At 43.1% G+C, this 24,275-nt stretch overlaps 5 protein-coding genes across 6 annotated transcripts in view; 1 reads left to right on the top strand and 4 right to left on the bottom strand.

The window, feature by feature from the left end:
• Positions 1–24,275, top strand: part of LOC134802850 (WD repeat-containing protein 7) — a 156,156-nt gene that overhangs the window by 84,764 nt on the left and 47,117 nt on the right. The window lies entirely within an intron of this gene.
• Positions 1,231–2,303, bottom strand: LOC134802803 (pupal cuticle protein PCP52-like). Of its 2 annotated transcripts, XM_063775521.1 has the most exons (3): positions 2,174–2,303; positions 1,952–2,058; positions 1,231–1,903 (listed from the first exon to the last, which is right to left on the bottom strand). In XM_063775521.1, the coding sequence occupies exons 1-3, from the start codon at positions 2,183–2,185 to the stop codon at positions 1,357–1,359; spliced, it is 666 nt and encodes a 221-aa protein (XP_063631591.1). In that variant the 5' UTR covers positions 2,186–2,303; the 3' UTR covers positions 1,231–1,356. The 2 variants fall into 2 exon arrangements, with proteins under 2 accessions (XP_063631591.1, XP_063631590.1); XM_063775520.1 differs by having other exon boundaries at positions 1,231–2,058.
• Positions 12,967–13,687, bottom strand: LOC134802597 (pupal cuticle protein PCP52-like; the record flags this gene model as incomplete). The annotated part of the gene is made up of 2 exons (XM_063775235.1): positions 13,588–13,687; positions 12,967–13,482 (listed from the first exon to the last, which is right to left on the bottom strand). Coding segments are annotated over exons 1-2 (528 nt in total), but the record flags the coding sequence as incomplete, so codon positions are not given.
• LOC134802794 (histidine-rich protein PFHRP-II-like) lies at positions 17,041–18,160 on the bottom strand. Its single transcript, XM_063775505.1, has 2 exons — positions 18,061–18,160; positions 17,041–17,949 (listed from the first exon to the last, which is right to left on the bottom strand). The coding sequence occupies exons 1-2, from the start codon at positions 18,070–18,072 to the stop codon at positions 17,164–17,166; spliced, it is 798 nt and encodes a 265-aa protein (XP_063631575.1). The 5' UTR covers positions 18,073–18,160; the 3' UTR covers positions 17,041–17,163.
• Positions 22,779–23,737, bottom strand: LOC134802598 (cuticle protein 38-like). The gene is made up of 2 exons (XM_063775236.1): positions 23,586–23,737; positions 22,779–23,483 (listed from the first exon to the last, which is right to left on the bottom strand). The coding sequence occupies exons 1-2, from the start codon at positions 23,595–23,597 to the stop codon at positions 22,779–22,781; spliced, it is 717 nt and encodes a 238-aa protein (XP_063631306.1). The 5' UTR covers positions 23,598–23,737.

Below are 24,275 nucleotides of genomic sequence, written 5' to 3' on the forward strand. Positions count from 1 at the left end.
GTAGGTACTTCTATATGGGGCTACTTAAACGCAGTAGTGCGATAATTAGCATTTAACGTGCCTATGTCGAAAATTTAAAAGTTGTACGTTACACGTGCGAATTTGTAATTCGCACTTTTATCGGAATGTACTATTATGGTCAACCGAAAAAGTACCTTATTGTATTGTAAACGTCTAAATGGAGGCAGTTATACATTAAAATATCCAGTTGACAGAACTATTAAATTTAGTTCATGATTGACATATACTTTTTTATACTTAAGTACTATTGATTTTGTAGTTTGTATTTGTAATCTTAAAGATAATATGGCAAGCATATGTTTGGGAGGCGTGATTTAAATATCCACTTTATTTCGTTTGTGATAAAGTATAAAATTGGATATATTAACCCTGCCAATCACAAACAAAACAAGCTTAGAAATACCTGTACAGTCAAGTGCATAAATATATATACATTTCTTCACCTTAACCCATTGCAATAAGGTGAAAAAATGTATACATATTTATGCACTCGACTGTACTTATGTAGCCGGGAAACCTTCGATCCTGCCATTTCGGCCAATGCCGAATCCGTTCCTAGTTCTACTTACATAATTTTAATTACACCTATTTCGTAATCACGTCTACGACTTATTAATTGTAATTGAAATACGACATTGAGAATATAATTTAATTTTAACGAAAGGTACGCTTCCGGGCTGTTTAATTATCCGACGTATGAAGGTTTCTTGTAATGGCCGCTCCAAATCCGTGATCCATTTTTTTCGATATGCGAAGGAATTCACGTCCAAGGTCCGCCAATTTAGCTTCCGCTTTAGCGTGGTAAATTAATTATTTGGCTGAATATGTCTCGACTAGTTTTTGTGGGTGTCGAGATTGAAAGTGGGTGTTTATTTTCGGAACGGAATCAATCTATCGACAGATAAAGAAAAGTTCTTTGTTATTACTATGACATGCATCGAACATTTTCAAAATGAAAGCTTTATTGACTGTCAGTTGACGTTTTCTTTCCTGATTTATGTAATATTCATTCTATTTATTTCATTGTGCATCGATACCCTCGTTCACACTCGTACTAATAACGAGGAAAATGTTGTTGTTATTAATACCATAGTGCGCATCAAACACAGTTTTAATTACAACCAAATTTTTCGCAAGTATTATTTAATACACAAAGAAATTAATCTGACACGGCAAGCCCAGGGATAATGGTAGTAAAACTACAGACGAGTTTTTATAAAATACTATTTCATTTATTCACACATCCTCGCCTCTATTGCCTGTTTTCTTTATTAATTTACATTTCCAAACAATTGAGTATTAGATATTTTTTGGTATTAAGTATACTATCACAGTTTACCAGTGCGCTAGTCCGTGGGCGAGTCCGGCGTGGCCGTAGCCGGCGTGCGCGCCGTAGGCGACGGGGGCGGCGTGAGCGAGCACGGGAGCGTGCACGAGGGGGGCGGGGTGGGTCTGGTGCAGGGACTGCGAGGACACGGAGTGGCTGCCGCCGTGCGCGATGCCGGCGTGCGCGAGGGGAGCGGCGTAGGCGGCGTGCGCGATGGGCGCGGCGTAGGCGGCGTGCGCGATGGGGGCGGCGGCGGCGTACACTCCGGCGTGACCAGCCAGCTGCTTAGCGAGGATGGGCGCAACACCGGCGGTGGCACCATCAATCTGAGCCTCATGGGTCTTCACGGCATCGACAGCCTGCCACGAGTGGTCCTCGGCGGCGTTGATGGCCTGTCCTTGGAGCTCAGCAGCCTGGTCGTGGTATTCGCGGGTGGCATCAACGGCGGCGCGGACGTGGTCGGCGGCTTCAACATGAGCGTCGATGGCGGCGCCCTGGATGTCACCGGGGGAGATGGTGGGGACGGCGGCGTGCGCTACAGCCAAGGGGGCGGCGTGGCCGTAAGCCAGAGGGGCGCCATGGCCGTAAGCCAGAGGAGCGCCATGGCCGTAAGCCAGAGGCGCGCCATGGCCGATCAGACCATGACCGTAGGGACCAGCCAGCAGGCCCGAGGGCGCTGCGGTGGCGCAGGCGAGGACGGCGGCGACAATCTGTGACAAACAAACAATCATTAATTGCAATCCAGACACTTCGTCAATCCGCGCAAATCCGACTTTAACACAAACACGTTCACTGAACACTTGGCACTGAATATATTCAACTGACCAGAAATCTCATCGTGCACTTCTGTGGTAGACTGCTCGTGGGCTACTGATTGCTCTCATTTCGCCGCGTAGCGTATTTATACGTGCGCGGGCGCCGCTGGAAAAAAGTAAGCGGCTCAAGGGCGGGAAGGGTGCCAGGAAGCGGGCATTTTGACAGATTTTGCGGCGCGCCGGCTGGCCGTGATGGCCAGTTGGTTTTCAAGTTGTATTGTTATCGATATGTTATTCGAATATTACAGCACAGGTGAAAATATTACCGTGTTGCAATCAGTTAAAGACTGATTATTATCGCTTAAGTGATGTTTTTTGTTTGATATAATTATTTATTTTCAAGTTCTCTCCGAATGTACTTTGTGTTTTCTAAGGGTACAAATTTTTCTTTTCATGTTTTTAAGTTTTCCTTCTTAGCCGGACTCTAAAAATAAAGCTTACTTGTGTTTAATCGGCTGCTTCGTCAACTATTTTGTTTTACAAATTTTAAATAAATTTAATTTTTTTAACGATAGAAACATAATTATTACCTAAATCTTTTCATGTTTAAAACATCATTAATCATAAAGCGCTTTTTAAAAGTGATCAGTTATGTTAGCATTATTAACGTACCTAATTCAATTGTTTAAAATCAAATCTTGTTAGCTAATCAGCGGCACGATGTTGTTTCTTAATATTGGTTGTACGTGGGTATTGGATTAAATGAGATAAATGGATATAATTCCAGGATTTAAAAAAATCTAGACAGAATTCTGTTCCAGGGTAGGCTTCTTCTTAGCTACCAATGTTTGATAAAAGTCGATCCAGCAGTTAAAAGAGTATCAGTTTTTTATCAAAATTATATAAGGCATTTTGGACATACAATCTTTTTTTAGGTCTCTCCCATAAAGTTTAAAGTCATAATGTATTGTTTGTCCACATCTTCGTTAGTCATAATTTGGTTTTTCTCAGAAATGCGTAACTTTTCAGGATTGCCATAAAACAAACCTAACCTAACCTATCTATAGGATAACCTTACGAAAATCCTGAAAAGTTAACGGTTTCAGAATAATGACTAATGTTAATCTGACTATCATTACATTATGACTTTCAAAAATTATGTCAAACAACGGAATCCGGTTTTTTAATATAATGCGTAGGGGGTTTTACAATTCTTAATTGAATAATTATACGTTTCTATATAAGTATATTTAGACATATTTGCGATTGGTCAGAAAAGCTGTAAAACGCCCATTAAAATCAACTTTTTTATGACATTTAAAATGGTAAGCGTGTTCGATTGGCGATAATATTTCCGCAATCCAAATAACGAGCATGTCAGGAAGGCGTGTCGCTTCCTGGCTAACTAACAAGGACTTTAATTATCTTAATATCTAGTTCTAACACGAATTTAGAACTTCATAAAATTATTGCATGTTCGTAGATGGTTAAAATTTGGATCAGTTCACTGGAGACTTAAAGAGGCCCACAGAGGAGGACTACCAGTTCGCTGGACGATATCAGCCTGTCAGCTGTTCGGAGCTGTCAAATTTTGCTTTTAACTGACAGGCCGATCCGATATCTTTGCTTTTAACTGACAGGCCGATATCATCCGGCGGACTGGTAATCAGTGGGCCCCTTAACAGTCCACAGAAAACTCGGTTCTCCATACAAACGTAGTTACGCTCTAATTTTAAAACGACTAGCTAGATTGGTCTGAAACTTAGCACTTACAATAGGATAAGGTTTAACTAGTCCTGTAATTAGTTTATGTAGCTTCAGATACCACAGTTTAAAAAATACAGCGAATTTAAGTTTTTCATACAAAACTCGTTTTGCTCTATTTCGTTTGTTTTATAAATGCTATACTAATTACAGGACTACTCATGTCATTGTATGTGCAAAGTTTCATTATAATTCAACACGTAATAGTTTTAAAATTAAAACGAAACTCCGTTTGTATGGGAAGGTGAAATTAGGCCGAGCTTGCTGAAGACTTAAGACTCCGGCGCAGTTAAAATATAACTTTCTTAGGGCTGATTTAGACGGCGCGCGAACTCGCATGCGATTTTAGTTACATTGCGGACTGTTGGTGACGTCCAATTCAGCCGACCGATCAAAAAAAGCAATGTAATGAAACTCGCATGCTAGTTCTCGTATCGTCTAAATATTAAGCCCTTATTATGGACCCGGGTATGTCCTTAAACTACGTCCAAGACCACCGGTGGACGGGCAGCAGCGTCCCTCAAATTCGGTGTACTCGACTGCGATCGCCAACCCGCCTGCCAAGCGTGGCGATTATGGCATTCACCCCCCATCATGATGAGCACAATAGAACCACGGCCCCGAGGTTCCGGCGACCCCCGGTGCTCTGGCTATGGTAGCGGTCAGGGCATTAGCGGGGTCAGGGGTGCTAAGAATCTCCGGCAAAGATCCGGCTACCCGCCCCGACGACGACTGGCCCTGGTAACACACAACATATGCACTATGAGGACTGACGAAAAGATCTGCGAGCTGGAAGAGGAACTGAGCAGGTTACACTGGGACATTGTAGGGTTATGCGAAGTCCGTAGAGAGGGGGAGGACACGACAACCCTGAAGTCTGGTAACTTGCTCTACCACCGGGAGGGCGACCAACAGTCCCAAGGTGGTGTCGGGTTTCTCGTTCACAAGTCCCTCGTAAACAACATAATAACCATCGACAGTGTGTCGAGCAGGGTGGTATACCTAATACTCAGAATATCCAAAAGATATTCGCTGAAGGTCATTCAGGTATACGCACCGACCTCGTCACACTCCGATGATGAAGTAGAAGCTATGTATGAGGACGTAAGTAGGGCCATACATACTTCTAAAACCTACTTTACTGTTGTTATGGGGGACTTCAACGCAAAGTTGGGCAAGAGAAGCGGGGATGAGTTGAGAGTGGGGCAATTTGGGTATGGGCAACGGAACCCTAGGGGTCAGAGGCTGGCCGACTTTCTGGAGAGAGAGGAACTCTTCATGATGAACTCTTTCTTCCAGAAGCCGCCTCACAGGAAATGGACCTGGATGAGTCCTGACGGTTCCACGAGAAACGAGATAGACTTCATCATGACCGACAAGAAACGGATATTCAGTGATGTCTCTGTGATCAACAGGGTAAAGACCGGTAGTGATCACCGAATCGTAAGAGGCACACTGAATATCAATATTAAACTTGAAAGGTCCAGCCTGATGAAGTCTACGCTCCGACCTACTCGAGCCTATGTTCAAAACCCCGAAAGCTTTCAACTCGAGCTCTCTAACCGCTTTGCTTGCCTAGAGAACTTGGCTTCAGTGGACGAAATCAACGACGGGCTAGTGGAAACTGTCCACACAGTAGGGTCTAAGTTTTTTAGATCCCGCCGTAAAGATAGACCTCAGAAATTGACCCAGCAAACCTTAAACCTCATGGCTGAACGACGCTCGCTACAGTTGCAGTCTCCCGATGACGCGGAGTCATATAGGCAGCTCAATAGACGTATATCTAAGTCCTTGCGACATGATCTGCGTCTCTTTAATACTAACCGTATTAAAGAGACTATTGAGCGAAACCAAGGCTCCAAAGTGTTCGCAAAGGACAAGTCTATTGGGCAAAGCCAGCTGACAAAGCTGAAACGGGAAGATGGCAGCATAGCGTCGAGCAAAGCGGAGGTTTTAGGTGAGATCGAGAGGTTCTATGGACAGTTATACACTTCGATCGCAAAGCCCGTTGACAGCTTGGTAGGAGATCCAAGAGCCAAGCTGTCCCGACATTATACCGAAGATATCCCGGACATCAGTCTGTACGAGATTAGGATGGCCCTGAAGCAGCTTAAGAACAACAAGGCGCCGGGCAAAGACGGAATCACTTCAGAGCTTCTGAGAGCGGGTGGAACACCGGTACTTAAAGTCCTCCAGAAGCTCTTTAATTCCGTCTTGTCCGAGGGCATAACGCCTGAAACATGGAATAGAGGCGAGGTGGTGCTGTTCTTCAAAAAAGGTGATAACAACCTATTGAAGAACTACAGACCCATCACGCTTCTGAGCCATGTCTATAAGCTGTTTTCAAGGGTCATCACGAACCGTCTCGAACACAGACTTGATGACTTCCAGCCTCCCGAACAAGCCGGTTTCCGAAAAGGCTATAGTACCATAGACCACATCCATACGCTGCGGCAAGTTATACAGAAGACCGAAGAGTATAACTTGCCATTATGCTTAGCGTTTGTGGACTATGAGAAAGCCTTCGATTCGGTGGAAACATGGGCGGTGCTTGAGTCTCTTCAGCGATGCCATATTGACTATCGGTACATCGAAGTGTTGAAGTGTTTGTATAGTAACGCCACCATGTCGGTCCGAGTACAGGAGCAGAGCACGAGGGCGATTCCATTGCGAAGAGGCGTAAGGCAGGGAGACGTTATCTCTCCGAAACTGTTTACTGCCGTAATGGAAGACGCCTTCAAGCTCCTGGAATGGGAAGGACTTGGCATCAACATCAACGGCGAATACATCACTCACCTTCGGTTTGCCGACGATATCGTAGTCATGGCAAAGTCGATGGAGGAACTCAGCATGATGCTCGATGACCTCAACCGAGTTTCACAACGGGTGGGCTTGAAAATGAACATGGACAAGACGAAACTTATGTCAAATGCCAATGTTGTGCCCATCCCAGTCTCTGTTGGGAACTCGGTACTCGAAGTTGTTGACTCGTACATCTACCTAGGACAAGTAGTCCAATTAGGTAGGTCCAACTTCGAGAAAGAGGTCAACCGCCGAATCCAACTCGGTTGGGCAGCGTTCGGGAAACTACGTAATGTCTTTTCGTCCGACATACCTCAGTGCCTCAAGACGAAAGTCTTTAATCAATGTGTGTTACCAGTGATGACTTACGGCTCCGAAACGTGGTCTTTCACTATCGGCCTCATCTCAAAACTTAAAGTCGCTCAACGAGCTATGGAGAGGGCTATGCTCGGAGTTTCTCTACGTGATCGAATCAGAAATGAGGAGATCCGTAGACGAACTAAAGTCACCGACATAGCCCACCGGATTAGCAAGCTGAAGTGGCAATGGGCAGGCCACATTGCACGCAGAGAAGATGGCCGATGGGGTCGAAAAGTGCTCGAGTGGAGACCACGGACTAGCAAGCGCAGCGTAGGACGTCCACCCACAAGATGGACAGACGATCTTGTTAAGGTCGCCGGAAGACGCTGGATGCGGGTCGCTTCCAACCGGCACGTATGGAGGTCCAAGGGGGAGGCCTATGTTCAGCAGTGGACGTCTTATGGCTGAGATGATGATGATGATGATGATTATGGTAGATGTAGAAGGTAGGAATGGACAAACTCGCACGCTTCTGGTCCTTGCCCTAAGTACTGATTTTTTGATTTTTCCTGTAATTTCTATATATATTTATAGTATCTGCCTGATAAAAAATTTCGCGTCTAACCGGAAAAACATGCTACAGGCTACGGCGTAGCGCCCAAAGTTTATCTTAACAGTAAATAAGTTACAACAGTTACATGTTCGTATAATAACATTTCATAGCGCTCATACAATTTAAGTTCAATAACAATAAATATCTGGGAGCCCGAGCTTTGCTAAAACGTATAAAAACTCAAAAATGCGCGTTTTCCCAGAGTTAAGACCTATACGGCTACCACCAGTTTTGACATTGACATAACGCTCACGTTTACGTAACTTACTTTCTATGCATCTCGCTCGTACTCGCATATGCGAGCAATAGTGGAAGCGAGATGTACAGAAAGTAAATTACGTAGACGTGAGCGTTATGTCAATGTTAAAACTGGTGGTAGTGGTTCTAGCTAGATCGATTTTTCGCCCCCGGAAAGCCCATATAGAATATTTTTGTGAAACGTTAGAGCCGTTTCCGAGATCCCCGAAATATAATTATAAATAAATAAATAATAGAAGAATTGCTCGTTTAAAGGTGTTAAGATAATGACCATAGCGGCTGTGTACCGTCGCCATCAGATATATCGGAGCGGCCAAGGTGTTCACAATATCTGAACACGCGCTCTAACGCCCTGACAATAGAGGCGTGTTCCGATATTTGTGAGCACCTTGGCCGCTCCGATATAGCTGATGGCGACTGTACCTATACAAAGAAATCATAAAAACAATAGATACTTATATTAAAATTTCATAAGACAACAGAAAATTAAAACCTAGGTGTGTGCTATAAAGTAAGTAAGTAAGTAAGTAAGTAAATATTCTTTATTGCACCAATAATTATACATTTTACATACATGTAAAACTACAAAGAAATTTTAACGGAAAAATTGAACCAGGTAACAACAGGCGGTCTTAAAGCTATATTACTATTGTTCTATTTTTCACACACTTATGTTCTAGGAGCATTAGTGTTCAAACTAAACACTAAATGCCCATGTTTTGACTTGAGAATGTGTTACTAGAAACTTGGTATTAAGGGCTTGCAAAAATACGTATGTAGGTACCCTGAATTCGCCTTTAGTACATAATTACATAACTTTAAAAGCTAAATAAAATACAGCTGCTTCACTGATGTAGGTATCAAGATAAAATTGAGTTTATATAGGATACACTTTCCAGAGCGGATATCTCAAAAACTATTCGAGATATCGAAAAATTTGACTAAATAAAACATGCAACAAATTAAATTAACTTTAATTTAGTGTAAACCATGTCGCTAATGACTCCTCTACACGAATGGCCAACGCCGGCCAATCCAAGGGACGCATTTATGCATTAGAGGGAGCAAGTGATATTGCTATCTCAGTCTACCGCATGGCTGCGTCCCTTGGATTGGCCGGCGTTGGCCATTCGTGTAGACTCTACACTGTAGAGGAGCCATAAGATGCATAGTTTAAGGGATATAATCGAAATACCGAAAAATGGGACTCTCCCCCCCGGCTCAAGGGCTACTACAGTCGGGGACTTTTGATATGTTCACATTGTTCACCTCCTAACTAGTCCAAACAAAGTTACGAAGTCAAAAATTGTGTTCCTAGCATTTCCCTCTACAACTTTTGTTTCACATCGCCTATTCGGAAAAGGGCTTTTTCTTCCCTGCTAGGAGGGATCTAAGTGGCACTTTTCTTCCCTGCTAGGAGGGATCTAAGTGGCACTTTTCTTCCCTGCTAGGAGGGATCTAAGTGGCACTTTTCTTCCCTGCTAGGAGGGATCAAAGTAATACTTTTCTGTTCTAGCACACTATTTTTAAATTTTTTTGTACATAATTTTTTTAGCTTAAATAATCTGTTTAAGCATCAGATTGTGTCAGCACTAAGATTTTTTTATTTTCCTCATAGTTGATGTGAAAAGCAGTATGTGTCACACGGTATCAAAATTATTTCGTCTTGGGCGTTAACACTTGAATCCCTCATTACGCTCAGGATTCTACTTTAGAACTCACTACGTTCGGGATTCTATTGTAGAATCCATCGCTTCATTCAGGATTCAATGTACGCCCTTGACGGAAATATATCATTTTGATCCCTTGTAACACAAACTACTATTTGAGCATTCGTTGCCTGACCTAAAAGGGTTAAGAAGAGCCCATAAACGTGCACGCTAGCGCCACTGGTGGATTCGTCAATCTATGCGTCCAAAGTTAAAACGGCCGTTTTTGTTTTGAGTTCATAGATCGACGAATACAGCAACATAAAAACTAGTTTGATGTATTCAAAAGGTAGGTAATTAAATACAAAATACAGTACGTAGCGGCCCCCTTTTTTAAATATCTTTCCTTAAATTTAAATAATCTCTATTATTTAGCAGTGGCGCTAGTGTGCACGTTGATGGGCTATTAAGCAAATATAAGTTTTTACCACTTAATTACTACTATGTATATAGGTAGTAAAAACATAATTGCTAATTGCAAACCACTTAGCAGCCAAACGGTCGATGTAAACAAATGCTTGCTAGCTATAATCAACCACGGTAGCAATGACATATTGATTGACAAAAACCAGTAATTATTTGGCTTTTCGCTCATTTAAATTTCAATATCAAATGCACAATTACATCCACGCCAACACCTAAGTTAATCATTACTTTGATAGTCGAAATAGGATCTTCTTACGTAGAGTTTAAGGTCTTATTTTAATTGACGGTGAAACAATGAACTAAGAGTAACCCATTTGGATTCGAGCATTGCATGGCCGATAAGGCCGCGTGACTGGCGTTTGTGATGTGCGATTGTGGTGACAAGAGACACATACCTACGTAATTAAGTATAAAAACCAATATTCGGTTTGGTTTTGTCTCAGTTTTTTCTTCCATTTATAACTAATGGAGTCGCTTAACTTCACTCAGGTAAATCAATCTGTCAGATTATGCGATTTTGGTATTAAGAAAAGGTAATAAGGGTAGATATTTGCTGAGAGGGTTGAATGGATTTATCCGAGGTTGAAGTTAAGCTACACAATTATAATAACCAATATTTGGAAGACCGGGATGTGCTGGGAAAACATATATAGAGGTAAAAACTCAAAAATGCGCGTTTTCCCAGAGATGAGACGTAGATCGATTTTTTGCCCCCGAAAACCCCCATACAGCAAATCTCATCGAAATCGTTAGACCCGTTTATAGAGAGTTTTCGTTATAACTTATAAGTATAGAGATAAATTAATATGAAAGTAAAACAACTACTTATAGCCAATAATTGTCGACGTTATAGGGAGTGAAGCGTTATATCGAGTGACGTTATGGAGTTTACACTGTAGGTACAAGAATACCGAGACTAAGGGGCCCCACTGATTAACAGTCCGCCGGATGGTATCTGCCTGTCAGTTGTTCGGAACTGTCAACTTTTTGTTTTAACTGACAGGTCTATTCCGTCCGGCCGACTGATAATCAGTGGGCCCCTTAATACCGTTCGAGGAACGGTTCCCTGAACAAAGATATTGGAATTAATTTTCGACCATAGTTAGGAGAGTTTGGACTATATTTGCCTATTTGGGTTATTTTACGTTATTATGTTTAGCGATAGTCGCCCCGACGGCCGCATACGAGCAGCCTTGCGCATGATCTTTGACGCATGCGCCGACGGTCACGAAGCACCATTCTCACGGTGTAAACGGCGTTGCTACACCCGCGTGACATATAAAGTTTATGGACTGTGCTATTAATTGTGCTTCCGATTCTTCGGAAATAAAGCTATGGTCTATGGAAGTCTTTGAATGAAGGGCACATAACTTATCTTATCTTATTGTTTTCGGGGGCCCTTGCGGATACACTTCGACCCATAGGGATCTTTTGTGCAATTACCCCCTAGAAAAGATCCGTCAACTACTCGAGAGCTTTTCCCACCATATCCATGTGTGATGTGTCGCATGATGGAGCTCATGGGTAGCGTTTTAAAGTCCTTTGGTTCCAGATATCCTGCTCCAGCAAAGTCCTTCATTCTTTGTCTGGCGAGGGCGTGACATTCACACATTAAGTGTTTCACTGTCTCTTCCTCTTCGCGACACATACGACAATCGGTGTTGTCAGAGTGTCCCATATACTTGGTCAAGCAAATCTTGTAAGTAGAAAAAGGCGGCAAATTTGAATAATCGTGGGTTAGCATCAACACTGTTTTCGAATAATTCCAAATTCGCGTGTCATCTGTGTTTTATCTGTGGAATGTAAAAAAATAAATAAAAAAAAAAAGAATGAAAAATGTGGATCGTGAATGACAGCCATCTTGTTTGTTTACATTCTGAATCGTTTCTATTTCAAGAGATATTTCTGCTCTTACCATTAAATACCAATATATTAAATAAGATTGTGCATGAACTTATGCAAAGTCAAGGTGCCTACAATATACAATCATTATCAAACTGCACAACGGGACTTAATCAGCAGTTTGATAATGTTTAATAATCGTGAAAGTTTAAATCAGTGATATACAATCATGCTCGTTGATCGAAAATATTTGTAAAATTTGAGGTTGTGATAATTACATGTTTTGGTTCGATGTACATTGCTGCTTTTCTTAGCGCACTAGAGAGTGTTGCCCTACTTCACTTTGCTGTACATTGCTACTGGCATACTTTGCTTGACAGACTATAGTTAGTTACACCACTGGTATACTAAGCTACAAGTAATACGTCCTGCCTGAAGTTTAGATTTTTTTATTGGTAAACGAACAGACGAATCGCCTGATAGTAAGCGATTACCGCCACCCATGGACACCTGAAACACAAGAGAGGTTGTACCTAATAAGTGCGTTGACGGCTTTGAGACGGGAATACGCTCTTGAAGGTTTTTCTATAATTATATTAATATTAGCCTAAAGGTGCCCTTCGGATTCAGCCTGCACCAGCATTACTGCTGTAATGTTGCAGTGCGACATTACTGCTGACTGCATTGCTGTCGCATATGTTAAAATTCCGTTCAGCAACATCTATTTTCATTTGCGGCAGTAATTATTACCTGGATCTGGTGTAAAAAAGAAAACAAAGCAGTAATTTTTCTATTTTGTTTATTTACACATCCTCGCCCTTTTTGTTGGTTTTGTTTTTAATTTAATTTAAATTCGAAACGTTTGAGTATTAGCAAATATTTGGCACTTTTTGTAAACCTAATAGTCTACCAGTGGGATAGACCGTGGGCAAGACCGGCGTGACCGTAGCCAGCGTGAGCGATACCGGCGTTAGCGTAGCCGGCGTGAGCGAGTCCGGCGTGAGCGTAGCCGGCGTGCGCGGCGTACGCGACGGGAGCGGCGTGCGCGGCGTAGGCGACGGGAGCGGCGTGAGCGATCACGGGAGCGTGCACGAGGGGGGCGGGGTGGGTCTGGTGCAGGGACTGCGAGGACACGGAGTGGCTGCCGCCGTGCGCGATGCCGGCGTGCGCGAGGGGAGCGGCGTAGGCGGCGTGCGCGAGCGCGGGGGCGGCGTACACTCCGGCGTGTCCTGCCAGCTGCTTAGCTAGGATGGGTGCGGCACCGGCGGCGGCACCGTCCAACTGAGCCTCGTGGGTCTTCACGGCATCGACAGCCTGCCACGAGTGATCCTCGGCGGCGTTGATGGCCTGTCCTTGGAGCTCAGCAGCCTGGTCGTGCAGCTCGCGGTGGGAGTCGACGGCGGCGCGGACGTGGTCAGCAGCCTCAACATGGGCATCGATGGCGGCGCCCTGGATGTCACCGGGAGAGATGGTAGGGACGGCGGCGTGCGCTACAGCCAAGGGGGCGGCGTGGCCGTAAGCCAGAGGGGCGCCATGGCCGTAAGCCAGAGGGGCGCCATGGCCGTAAGCCAGAGGTGCGCCATGGCCGATCAGACCATGACCGTAGGGACCAGCCAGCAGGCCCGAGGGCGCTGCGGCGGCGCAGGCGAGGACGGCGGCAACAATCTGTAACAAAACACGAACCGTTTTAACCTCGACATTGAAGCAATCCTTGACGTCGTCACTTCACTAAGACACCACGTGGGAACGTTAAACAATTGCTCAACTGACCAGTACTCTCATCGTGCACTTCTGTAGACTGCGCGAAGGCTACTGAATGCTGTTTCGGCGGCGACCACACTATTTATAGCGTACGCGCGCGATAAAAGGGGCGGGAGAAATGTAGGAAATATCTGTTTTGACTATTCAGCGAACTACTCAACCTCGTATCTGCAACACTCATTTGATGACAAAAACACCCGTATTCCGAATGAAAGAAAAGCGACATTTCCATCAAATGATTGTTGCAGATATGAGGTTGAGTAAGTATAGCGACGATATTTAATAGGCCTTGTTTGTCAAACATGAGGCTTGAATTTGATAGGTTTAATTTTGTATTAGTATGTACCTTTTTACAAGCTTTTATTTAGTTTCACCTGACCGTTGTCTGTCTGTCGGTCTGTAATCAAATCTTGCAAGTTAAATTTGATCCACTTCCCCGTTTCCGATTGAGTTGAAATTTTGCATGCATGCAACACAATGCAATATTATGGTACCATCGAGCTGATCTGATGATGGAGACAGGAGGTGGCCATAGGAACTCTGTGATGAAACAGCGCAACCTAATTGTGTTAGGGGTTTTTAGAACTGTCTCGATGAGTATTAGTTGTCTGTCGAAAGAAAAGTACAGTCAGCGATAAAAGCTTGTACCAAAAATGAAATTTTTGCAAAAAACTTATTTATGTAAGTAAATACAGCTGTATTGGACTCGGCGCTCTGTAATTTTGCATATTCATGAGTGAAGTTGACAGTTATCTTAATCTGGATAATCTTGACCCGATAAAGAGGTTAGAGTGTAGGTTGAGTTGTAGGTACTTGTTGTGAACTTTGAACAGAGGCTGTAGATTTTCAAAAACCTTAAAGATTTGTAGGCTAGTACTAACATATACTTTCAAAAACCATAATAATACTTTCTAAAACCTACCTAATAGACGTTTAACACACAGAAAAAAACCGGACAAGTGCGAGTCGGACTCGCCAACCGACGGTTCCATACTTTTTAGTATTTGTTGTTATAGCGGCAACAGAAATACATCATCTGTGAAAATTTCAACTGTTACGATATTTACGATTCATCAGATACAGCCTGGAGACAGACAGACGGACAGTGGAGTCTTAGGAATAGGGTCCCGTTTTTACCTTTTTGGTACGGAACCCTAAAAAGGACAAACAGTTGTTTTACTAACCAATTTTCTATTGCAATCCGATAATTTGTTCAAATAGTCCTCTCTGCAGTTATCTTTAGTACCTAAGATAGTTATTTAAGTTTATTTTAAGTTAACCTTAGCTATAAGTTTTAAATTGTTAAAATGTACTAACAAAATATGGACTATGTTTGGTTGAAATAAATGGATTTTTTTTCTTGGTCTTAACACTACGTAATTAAGTATAAAAAACAATCTTCGGTTTGGTTTTGTCTTAATTTTTTCTTCTATTTATAATCAATATCAAACTCAAAAATGCGCATTTTCCCAGAGATAAGACGTAGATCGATTTTTCGCCCTCGAAAACCAAAATTAGCAAATTTCATCGAAATCGTTAGAGCCGTTTCCGAGATCCCCGAAATATATGTATAAATTAGTTAAGAGGCCGTATACGATTTTAGAGCAGAAATGTGAAATTGATAGATTTGGTCGTTGAAATTGTACGCCTTTTGTTACGTAATATCTAAATAGCAAATATTGGTTTCTATTAGCACGTCTTTTCATCTTGGCTTTTAATAATGAGGTCGCGAGCGTGCGTCACCGGTAATACATGACGAGAAGGGGCAGTTTTTAAAAATTAATTAAAAAATTATGGTGGTAAATTATACTAAATGATGTATAAGAACAGTTTCAGGAAATGTTGTCGATTGTTTAAGTATCAAAATTACGTTGAAATTAAGTCAGGTTTCAAAGAAATTGTCACCTGTTTTGAAGTAATTTCTGGAGAAAATTGATTTCGTCTAACTTTCATTTACACTACTTCAAAGTCATAATAACAAAAATGTAGTCTACAAAAGTTCGAGTACAGGATATGTGTAATACAAATTTACCATTTTTAGCAGTCCAAACTTTACGAAATTTACAAATAAGATCGTTAAAATCAGTGCTTTACGCGCGATTACCTAAACGTCCTTCAGAAAAAAATCATTACTAATTTAGTGAGTCTCTTTTCAAAACAAAAGATCTATAAAAGTACAAGATGGGAAGACGTGCGAATAGAAACCAGTACTTGTTATTTCTATTAGGTAGCACAAAGTGTAGAATTTCTTCGTCAAAATCTATCAATTTTACATTTTTGCGACTAAAATCGATAACGGCCTCTTAAATAGTATCTGCGATAGTTACTTCCAAATTATCCTTATTATATATAATTTGTATTAGCTTTGTTCACATATTATGCTGTGTGGTTGCGATAGTGCGTAACCGTAGTATAAGTAAATAGTGCCTATTTGTAGAATGTAGAATTATGACACTATCTGTGAGTTCCGCTTCCGATTCTTCGGAAATAAGCTATGGTCTATGGCAAGGGTTCTCAAACTTTTTTGGCGACGGAAGCCTTTTGGAAAGCGAAATATTTGACGGAGCCCCAAATAAAAAATCGTTCGTCACTATTTTACAGTGTGGACCAGAGATATAGAAGAGCTGGTTATTGATGTGTTTTCGCTTTTTCTCGCAGAGCCCCCACAGATGCTTTGCGGAGCCCTAGGGGTCCGCGGAGCACGCTTTGAGAATGACTGGTCTGTGGAATATCATCTTCGAATCAAGGGCACAAAGTTGTACCGTTGGTATACTACTTAACCTAACCTAAGTAATACGTCCTGAAGTTTACTTTTTTTTATGATATAATAGGAGGGAAACGAGCAGACGAATCGCCCGATGGTAAGCGATTACCGCCGCCAATGGACACCTGCAACACCAGAGAGGTTGTAAGTGCGTTGCCGGCCTTTGAGATGGGAATACGCTCTTGAAGGTTTTTCTATACCGTAGGCTAAAGGTGATGTTCGGATTCAGACAGCACCAGCATTACAGCGGCAATGTTGCATTGCGACATTACTGCTGACTGCGTTGCTGTCGCTAATGTTACAATTCCGTTCATCAGCAACATTTATTTTGGCATTTGCGGCAATAATGACCTGAGGCTGGTCAGTCAGCCAATCAGTACTGCTACTTGACAATAGATGTTACGACGACCGAAAAGTCTTATGCTCAACAATTTTCAGCTGATACAATACCGGATTAACTGGAACTCTATTTTCAACTCCTTCTGCTTTATATTAGTTGTAAATTGTTGTTGAATACAATTTTCATGAGTCGCCACACGAAAGACATAGGTAGCGGTACTGATAATTCCGCTACTGGATGCTAGATGTCGACTACGAAAATAATAGTCGTTTTGGCACTAAAACTGATGTATGGAGTGAGCACTCTATTCTTACCATATATTTCTCTATGATCTGGTGTAAAAAAGAAAACAAAGCAATAATTTTTCTATTTTGTTTATTTACACATCCTCGCCCTTTCTGTTGGTTTTGTTTTTAATTTAATTTAAATTCGAAACGTTTGAGTATTAGAAATATTTGGCACTTTTTGTAAATCTAGTAGTCTACCAGTGGGATAGACCGTGGGCAAGACCGGCGTGACCGTAGCCAGCGTGAGCGATACCGGCGTTAGCGTAGCCGGCGTGAGCGAGTCCGGCGTGAGCGTAGCCGGCGTGCGCGGCGTACGCGACGGGAGCGGCGTGCGCGGCGTAGGCGACGGGGGCGGCGTGAGCGAGCACGGGAGCGTGCACGAGGGGGGCGGGGTGGGTCTGGTGCAGGGACTGCGAGGACACGGAGTGGCTGCCGCCGTGCGCGATGCCGGCGTGCGCGAGGGGAGCGGCGTAGGCGGCGTGCGCGATGGGCGCGGCGTAGGCGGCGTGCGCGAGCGCGGGGGCGGCGTACACTCCGGCGTGTCCGGCCAGCTGCTTAGCCAGGATGGGTGCGGCACCGGCGGCGGCACCGTCCAACTGAGCCTCGTGGGTCTTCACGGCATCGACAGCCTGCCACGAGTGATCCTCGGCGGCGTTGATGGCCTGTCCGTGGAGCTCGGCAGCCTGGTCGTGGAGCTCGCGGTGGGAGTCGACGGCGGCGCGGACGTGGTCAGCAGCCTCAACATGGGCATCGATGGCGGCGCCCTGGATGTCACCGGGGGAGATGGTGGGGACAGCGGCGTGCGCTACAGCCAAGGGGGCGGCGTGGCCGTAAGCCAGAGGGGCGCCATGGCTGTAAGCCAGAGGGGCGCCATGGCCGTAAGCCAGAGGTGCGCCATGGCCGATCAGACCATGACCGTAGGGACCAGCCAGCAGGCCAGAGGGCGCTGCGGCGGCGCAGGCGAGGACGGCGGCAACAATCTGTAACAAAACACGAACCGTTTTAATTCCGACATTGAAGCAATCCTTGACGTCGTCACTTCACTAAGTGTAAGACACCACGTGGGATCGTTAAACAATTGCTCAACTGACCAGTACTCTCATCGTGCACTTCTGTAGACTGCGCGAAGGCTACTGAATGCTGTTTCGGCGGCGACCACACTATTTATAGCGAACGCGTGTGATAAAAGGGGCGGGAGAAATGTAGGAAATATCCGTTTTGACTATTCAGCGAATCAAATTTTATAGTTAAGCCTTGCTTGTCAAACATGAGGCTTGAATTTGATAGGTTTCATTTTGTATATCAGTATGTACCTTTTTTATGTAAGTAAATACACCTGTATTTGACTCGGCGCTCTGTAATTTTGCATATTCATGAGTAAAGTTGGCAGTTATCTTAATCTGGATAATTTTGACCCGATAAAGAGGTTAGAGTGCGAATGTTGTACTTGTCGTGAACTTTGAACCTACGAATATATATAATACTTTCAAAAACCTAATAGACGTTTAACCCACAGAAAATAACAGGACAAGTGCGAGTCGGACTCGCCCACCGACGGTTCCGTACGTTTTAGTATTTGTTGTTATAGCGGCAACAGAAATACATCATCTGTGAAAATTTCAACTGTCTGACTATCACGGTTCATGAGATACGGTGGAGTCTTAGGAATAGGGTCCCGTTTTTACCTTTTTGGTACGGAACTGGTCTTATAGGTCTTATAGGCTCAGAAACGCGTGTTCTTTCCTAGCACGGACCTTTTGGAATCTAGAATTTTTCACTGTCTATGAACTTTTGTGATTCTTCACAGTTTTGTTATTTCCATGAATGATTTTGTCTGTACCATCACGCTCCGCGATTGTTGCGCCATTTAGGGTCCTAGCTAAATTGGTTGCTCAATACTTACGCTATTTTTTTTTACTAAACTTACGCTATAGAATTTCCAACACATGGTTATAGACATTATATTTCTGTAAATTTATTTTTGGTGTTATTTGTATTTTCTTGTTGTTATTCTACTGTATTTGACGGTGTTATTTGTATTTTCTTCTTGTTATTCTACTGTATTTGACTTTGTTATTTTTCTTGTAGGTATACCGTTATTGACATTACCTTCTATTCTTTCCACTCACATACCTATTTGTAATGTATTGATTTGTCATTTTATTTTGATATATTGATGTTTATTGTTTATTTCTTTTGACGATCATAATATGTATTCTTGTAAATTGACATATTTTAACAATTTATAATGTAATGCTATATTATGAAAATAAATCTAATCTAATCTAATTTAGCAAGAACCCTAAATGGCATAACAATCCCGTGTGGTGACTGTACAGTCGAGTGCATAAATATGTATACATTATTTCACCTTATTGCAATGGGTTAAGGTGAAGAAATGTATACATATTTATGCACTCGACTGTACATTATCCCTAACCCTATGTTTACGTAATCAACTACACCATAGAGCCGCGGGCACGTGACGGCCGCACTGACCTTTCGGGCCCAACATACTCTAATAGTACTTTCGCATCGTATCTAACAAACGTTGCATTTGAATAGCTACCCTAAGTTGATCCATCAAGGTTGGTAATGCATGAGTATTGCTGTGGTATACGAGGTTGGGATAGTCATTTGGCCAGCAATTACGTTTTCAACTGTTTGGTTTGCCGTTAAACACCTAATCACTCGTTAGTAAGTGGGTTAGAGGCGAGGTCGGGTTCTCACAGGGACACATAAGATAAATTCTTGACTTATTCCTTTCAGAATCATTCATTCATCACTTTGTCAGGAATAGATTATTGTTTTAATACTTTCAGAATCACTCAGAGTTATAAAGAATTTGATAATTTATCTGGTGATTAAAAATAGATAGACGACGCAAAAGGTAGAGTAGCTTATTAATGGTACTGGTAAATCTATGCATTGGTGCCCAACTTTCACAATACTAATAAGAATAAAAATAGCGAAGGGCGAAATTCTGGCGGAATCTCCAAGACCACCCCTAAAAATTTGTGTTGTCCAGATACATTTATACTCTCATTATCAACCTCCTTAGCGTTTGTCCCGTACTGTGACGTGGCTCGCCTTCCTGCTTTTCTCCTTCCACTTCGCTCTATCCTGGACATCGTTTTACGCTAACCCACATGCCCACAGGCGTTTAAATCTTTGGCGATGACATTGCGCCACAGCTGCCTTGGTTTGCCCCTCTTGTTTGGGCCTGTTGAGGTAAAAGCTAAGGGCTCTGTTGCCTACGTATTCAGACGGCCTTCTTTTGACATGCCTAAGATACCTTTATACTATTCTATGCTACAAGTAGGTATACATACATATGATGTGTTTCATAAATCGGTTTAGTGTCACGATTTATTCGCTATCGAACGTTTATTAATATCCTTATAATTGAAATAATTATTGGTATCCTTTCTTCAAATATTACATACATTGTGTAAATGCAGCCTTCCCAAGGCCGCCGAAGTTCATTGGCCTCCAAAAAGTGTAACGAAAGTGAAGCGAACTTGAACTCATTGCGCGTACGCTGCTCTTACAACCTTACCATTTCATTTACCTGCAGCGCCACTGTCTACCGTTGAAGCCGAATATAGTACGCGGTGTCGCTAGTTCAAGTTTTCGCCGTCGGCATTTGTAAGTTTGTATTTTTCTGGACTGCCCGGAGCGGTTTTTTTGCTTTAATCGGTTGTCAATGCGGAAACGGATGCGGTCTGTGCGTCAAGAACGTAATTGCGATCTAGTTGGGAGATATTGATGACGGTAATGTAATGTCATATTACGCCTCGTATCGAATTGTATTAAAAATATTTAATACTAGGTTCCGTTCGCAATTTCGTCTGCGTGGGATGATGATGATTGATAAAAACTATCTTATGTCCTTCCTTGAGCCTCAAACTCTCACCATACCAAATTTCATCTAAATCGGTTTAAGCGTGAAGAGGTAACAGACAGACAAACAGAATTACTTTCGAATTAGTAGGGATTTTTCGGTGATGAAAAACATGCGATGAAACTCAAAGATCTTAATGTCCTCAAATCACGATTAGCCTATGAAAGACATGCGATGAAACTTAAAGATCTTAATGTCCTCAAATCACGATTGGGCACTGTCGCGGATTATTTGTTATTCATGAAAAATGTGTTCAGCAATTGTATTGTCAATAAAATACATTAATAAAGAATCGAGAAGAAATTTTGTATCGATGTGACAAACAGTTCCTGATATTTTTCATCGGTGACCCAGCAGAAGGTCGACCAAAGATACTTTAAAAATGTGTATTTCTGTTATATTATAATATAATAAATAAATAATACATTGCACTGATGTCGGAATGTCCGGTGCACGCAACGCAACTGTAGGACGTAAAAGGTATTTTTGCTAGCTGTTAGCGAGGAAATACTACAACACGTGAAATTGTGTGTAAGCCAATAGCTTTACCATTTCCCGTCCAATGTTCTATTTGGCTTTCTTTTCTGTATGAAATATATGGGGACGATGTTTATCAAATTCGCGCAAATCGGCTCTTGTCACGATACCTTAGGAGGAGCACAATCTTTCCCACGTAATTTCGTTTTATATATTATTTCCCATAAAGACTGATCTTCAATTATTCTTGTGTGTAGATATCCGAAAAAGTTCTATAGCAGATTTAGGTTAGTTTTTATTTATGCACTTAGCTTAATGATATACGTATCGTGTGAATCGTGTTGTAAAGATTCATCGCTACTGATACACATTCTCTTAAGCTTAAAAGTTCAAACGATCATACTGCTCCAGTCTTAGCGGTTTTCTCGTTTAAGATTGCGTTTGATAGATATTTACATATATTCCCTTCGCACATTAGCAGGGTAAGGTTAAGGTAACGTACGATGGTGTTTACAGTGTCTGACGGTGTGTGAAGGCCACATGTTGACACCGGATGACTTGCCAAGTAGCCACTCGTCACGGACGCTATCACCGGTGCGAAAAGGCCGTTTGTTTATAATGTTTGTTATAAGGTTACACCACTAGGTATACCTACTCACGTTCTTTGGAACAATGTTACAATTGTCTATAAAGGTCGCTATGATTATGAGTTTAAGTGCCGCTAGATTGATCTTAAAAGCTTTGACTTTTGACGTGGTCAGGATTTGTTAATTCTTTGTTATTTTCGCGCAGTAAAAGCTTTTTTATGTAAAGGGTTGAATGTCGAAAATAAGGCTACAAACAGGCAACTTAAGTATTGGTCAATACTCATAACCTCATAACTTCTAATAACCTAATTTGCTCGTGTGGAAAATTTTATTTGCTCATCAACATATCATGTATTATGTGTAAATATGCAGATCACTGTCTCTCGTGTGACACCATTTTTTGACAATAACGAGACAATTCCTTACAGGCATATCTGGCCTCAGTTTATTTTTATCTTAATCATTATATCAGCTCCTGCAATCGTTGTACGAAACAGCTGAGAGAACTACGGACAATGCTCGTATGAGCTCGTGGGAAACGCCTCTGTCGCCTTAAAATTAACATTGAATACCACGCCTATGGTTTGACTAAGTACATGTTCTATTCAATAGGTGTCGATCGGTGTCTTGACCCTTAGAATAGATAGTGACAAGAGGCTGACAGCTTCCGCGTTCTATAGGAGGTAGGAAGTAAGAGTATGGGGGTCAAAGGAAACAGAAAAATAAATTGACTATTTTGTTTATTTACACATCCTCGCCTCTTTTACCTGTCTGTTTTAATTTAAAGTCCAAACAATTGAGTATTAGAACGTTTTTGGCACAAATTTGATATCCTATAAATTTACCAGTGGGAGAGACCATGAGCGAGTCCGGCGTGAGCGTAGCCGGCGTGCGCGGCGTACGCGACGGGGGCGGCGTGCGCGCCGTAGGCGACGGGGGCGGCGTGAGCGAGCACGGGAGCGTGCACGAGGGGGGCGGGGTGGGTCTGGTGCAGGGACTGCGAGGACACGGAGTGGCTGCCGCCGTGCGCGATGCCGGCGTGCGCGAGGGGAGCGGCGTAGGCGGCGTGCGCGATGGGCGCGGCGTAGGCGGCGTGCGCGAGCGCGGGGGCGGCGTACACTCCGGCGTGTCCGGCCAGCTGCTTAGCCAGGATGGGTGCGGCACCGGCGGCGGCACCGTCCAACTGAGCCTCGTGGGTCTTCACGGCATCGACAGCCTGCCACGAGTGGTCCTCGGCGGCGTTGATGGCCTGTCCTTGGAGCTCGGAAGCCTGGTCGACGGCGGCGCGGACGTGGTCAACAGCCTCAACATGGGCATCGATGGCGGCGCCCTGGATGTCACCGGGGGAGATGGTGGGGACGGCGGCGTGCGCTACAGCCAAGGGGGCGGCGTGGCCGTAAGCCAGAGGGGCGCCATGGCCGTAAGCCAGAGGGGCGCCATGGCCGTAAGCCAGGGGAGCGGCATGGCCGATGAGACCATGGCCGTAGGGACCAGCCAGCAGGCCCGAGGGCGCTGCGGCGGCGCAGGCGAGGACGGCGGCGACAATCTGTAACAAAACACGAACCGTTAACCTCAACAATCGAGCAATCCTTGACGTTGTCACTTCACTATATTATACACCACGTTAATAAATTTAGGTTCAACTGACCAGTACTCTCATCGTGCACTTCTGTAGACTGCGCGAAGGCTACTGAATGTCGTTTCGGCGGCGACCACACTATTTATAGCGGGCAAGATAAAAAGCGGCGGGAGAAATGTAGGAAGCTGTATTGACATATGTGTTCAAAATGTCATTTAGAAGGACCGAATTATGTCTTGTTACAGGTGCTTAAGGTGATAAGCTCGGACGTCTTTTCGTAGGTTTTTGCGATACTTCGACACCCTTTTTGAAGTAATTAACTGGTGTGACGTAGATCAATGTGTTTTCTTCCGTTCTAAAATCCGAGCTACTCTTATGTTTTCGAATCGTCCGTCGTTCATCGTCGTAATCCATAAATTTCGATCGAAACAAGTCGAGCGTTTATTCGACTTAATAATAGGTACGTGAGTAACCCGTCTAAAGTAATTTCCAAATTAATCGCGTTTCGATCGAGTCTGCTAACTAGAATAAAGTAATTTTCTTCAAGTAACATAACAAATAAACATTTGAATATTGCATAGTTTATTACGATTAGCCTCAAGATACCTAGGCCCTGTCTCAGTTTTTCAGAGACCACTTTCAACCAACTGACTCAAGCCATGCGTCTTATAGACAGCATTATATATTAAATTAAATCAAGTAGGTTTACTGGTTTTTCACAAATCGAGTTCATAAGGAAAATTGCTTTTTGACGCTTTA

Source organism: Cydia splendana, chromosome 25 (genome assembly GCF_910591565.1).
Source record: "Cydia splendana chromosome 25, ilCydSple1.2, whole genome shotgun sequence".
Classification (NCBI taxonomy): domain Eukaryota; kingdom Metazoa; phylum Arthropoda; class Insecta; order Lepidoptera; family Tortricidae; genus Cydia; species Cydia splendana.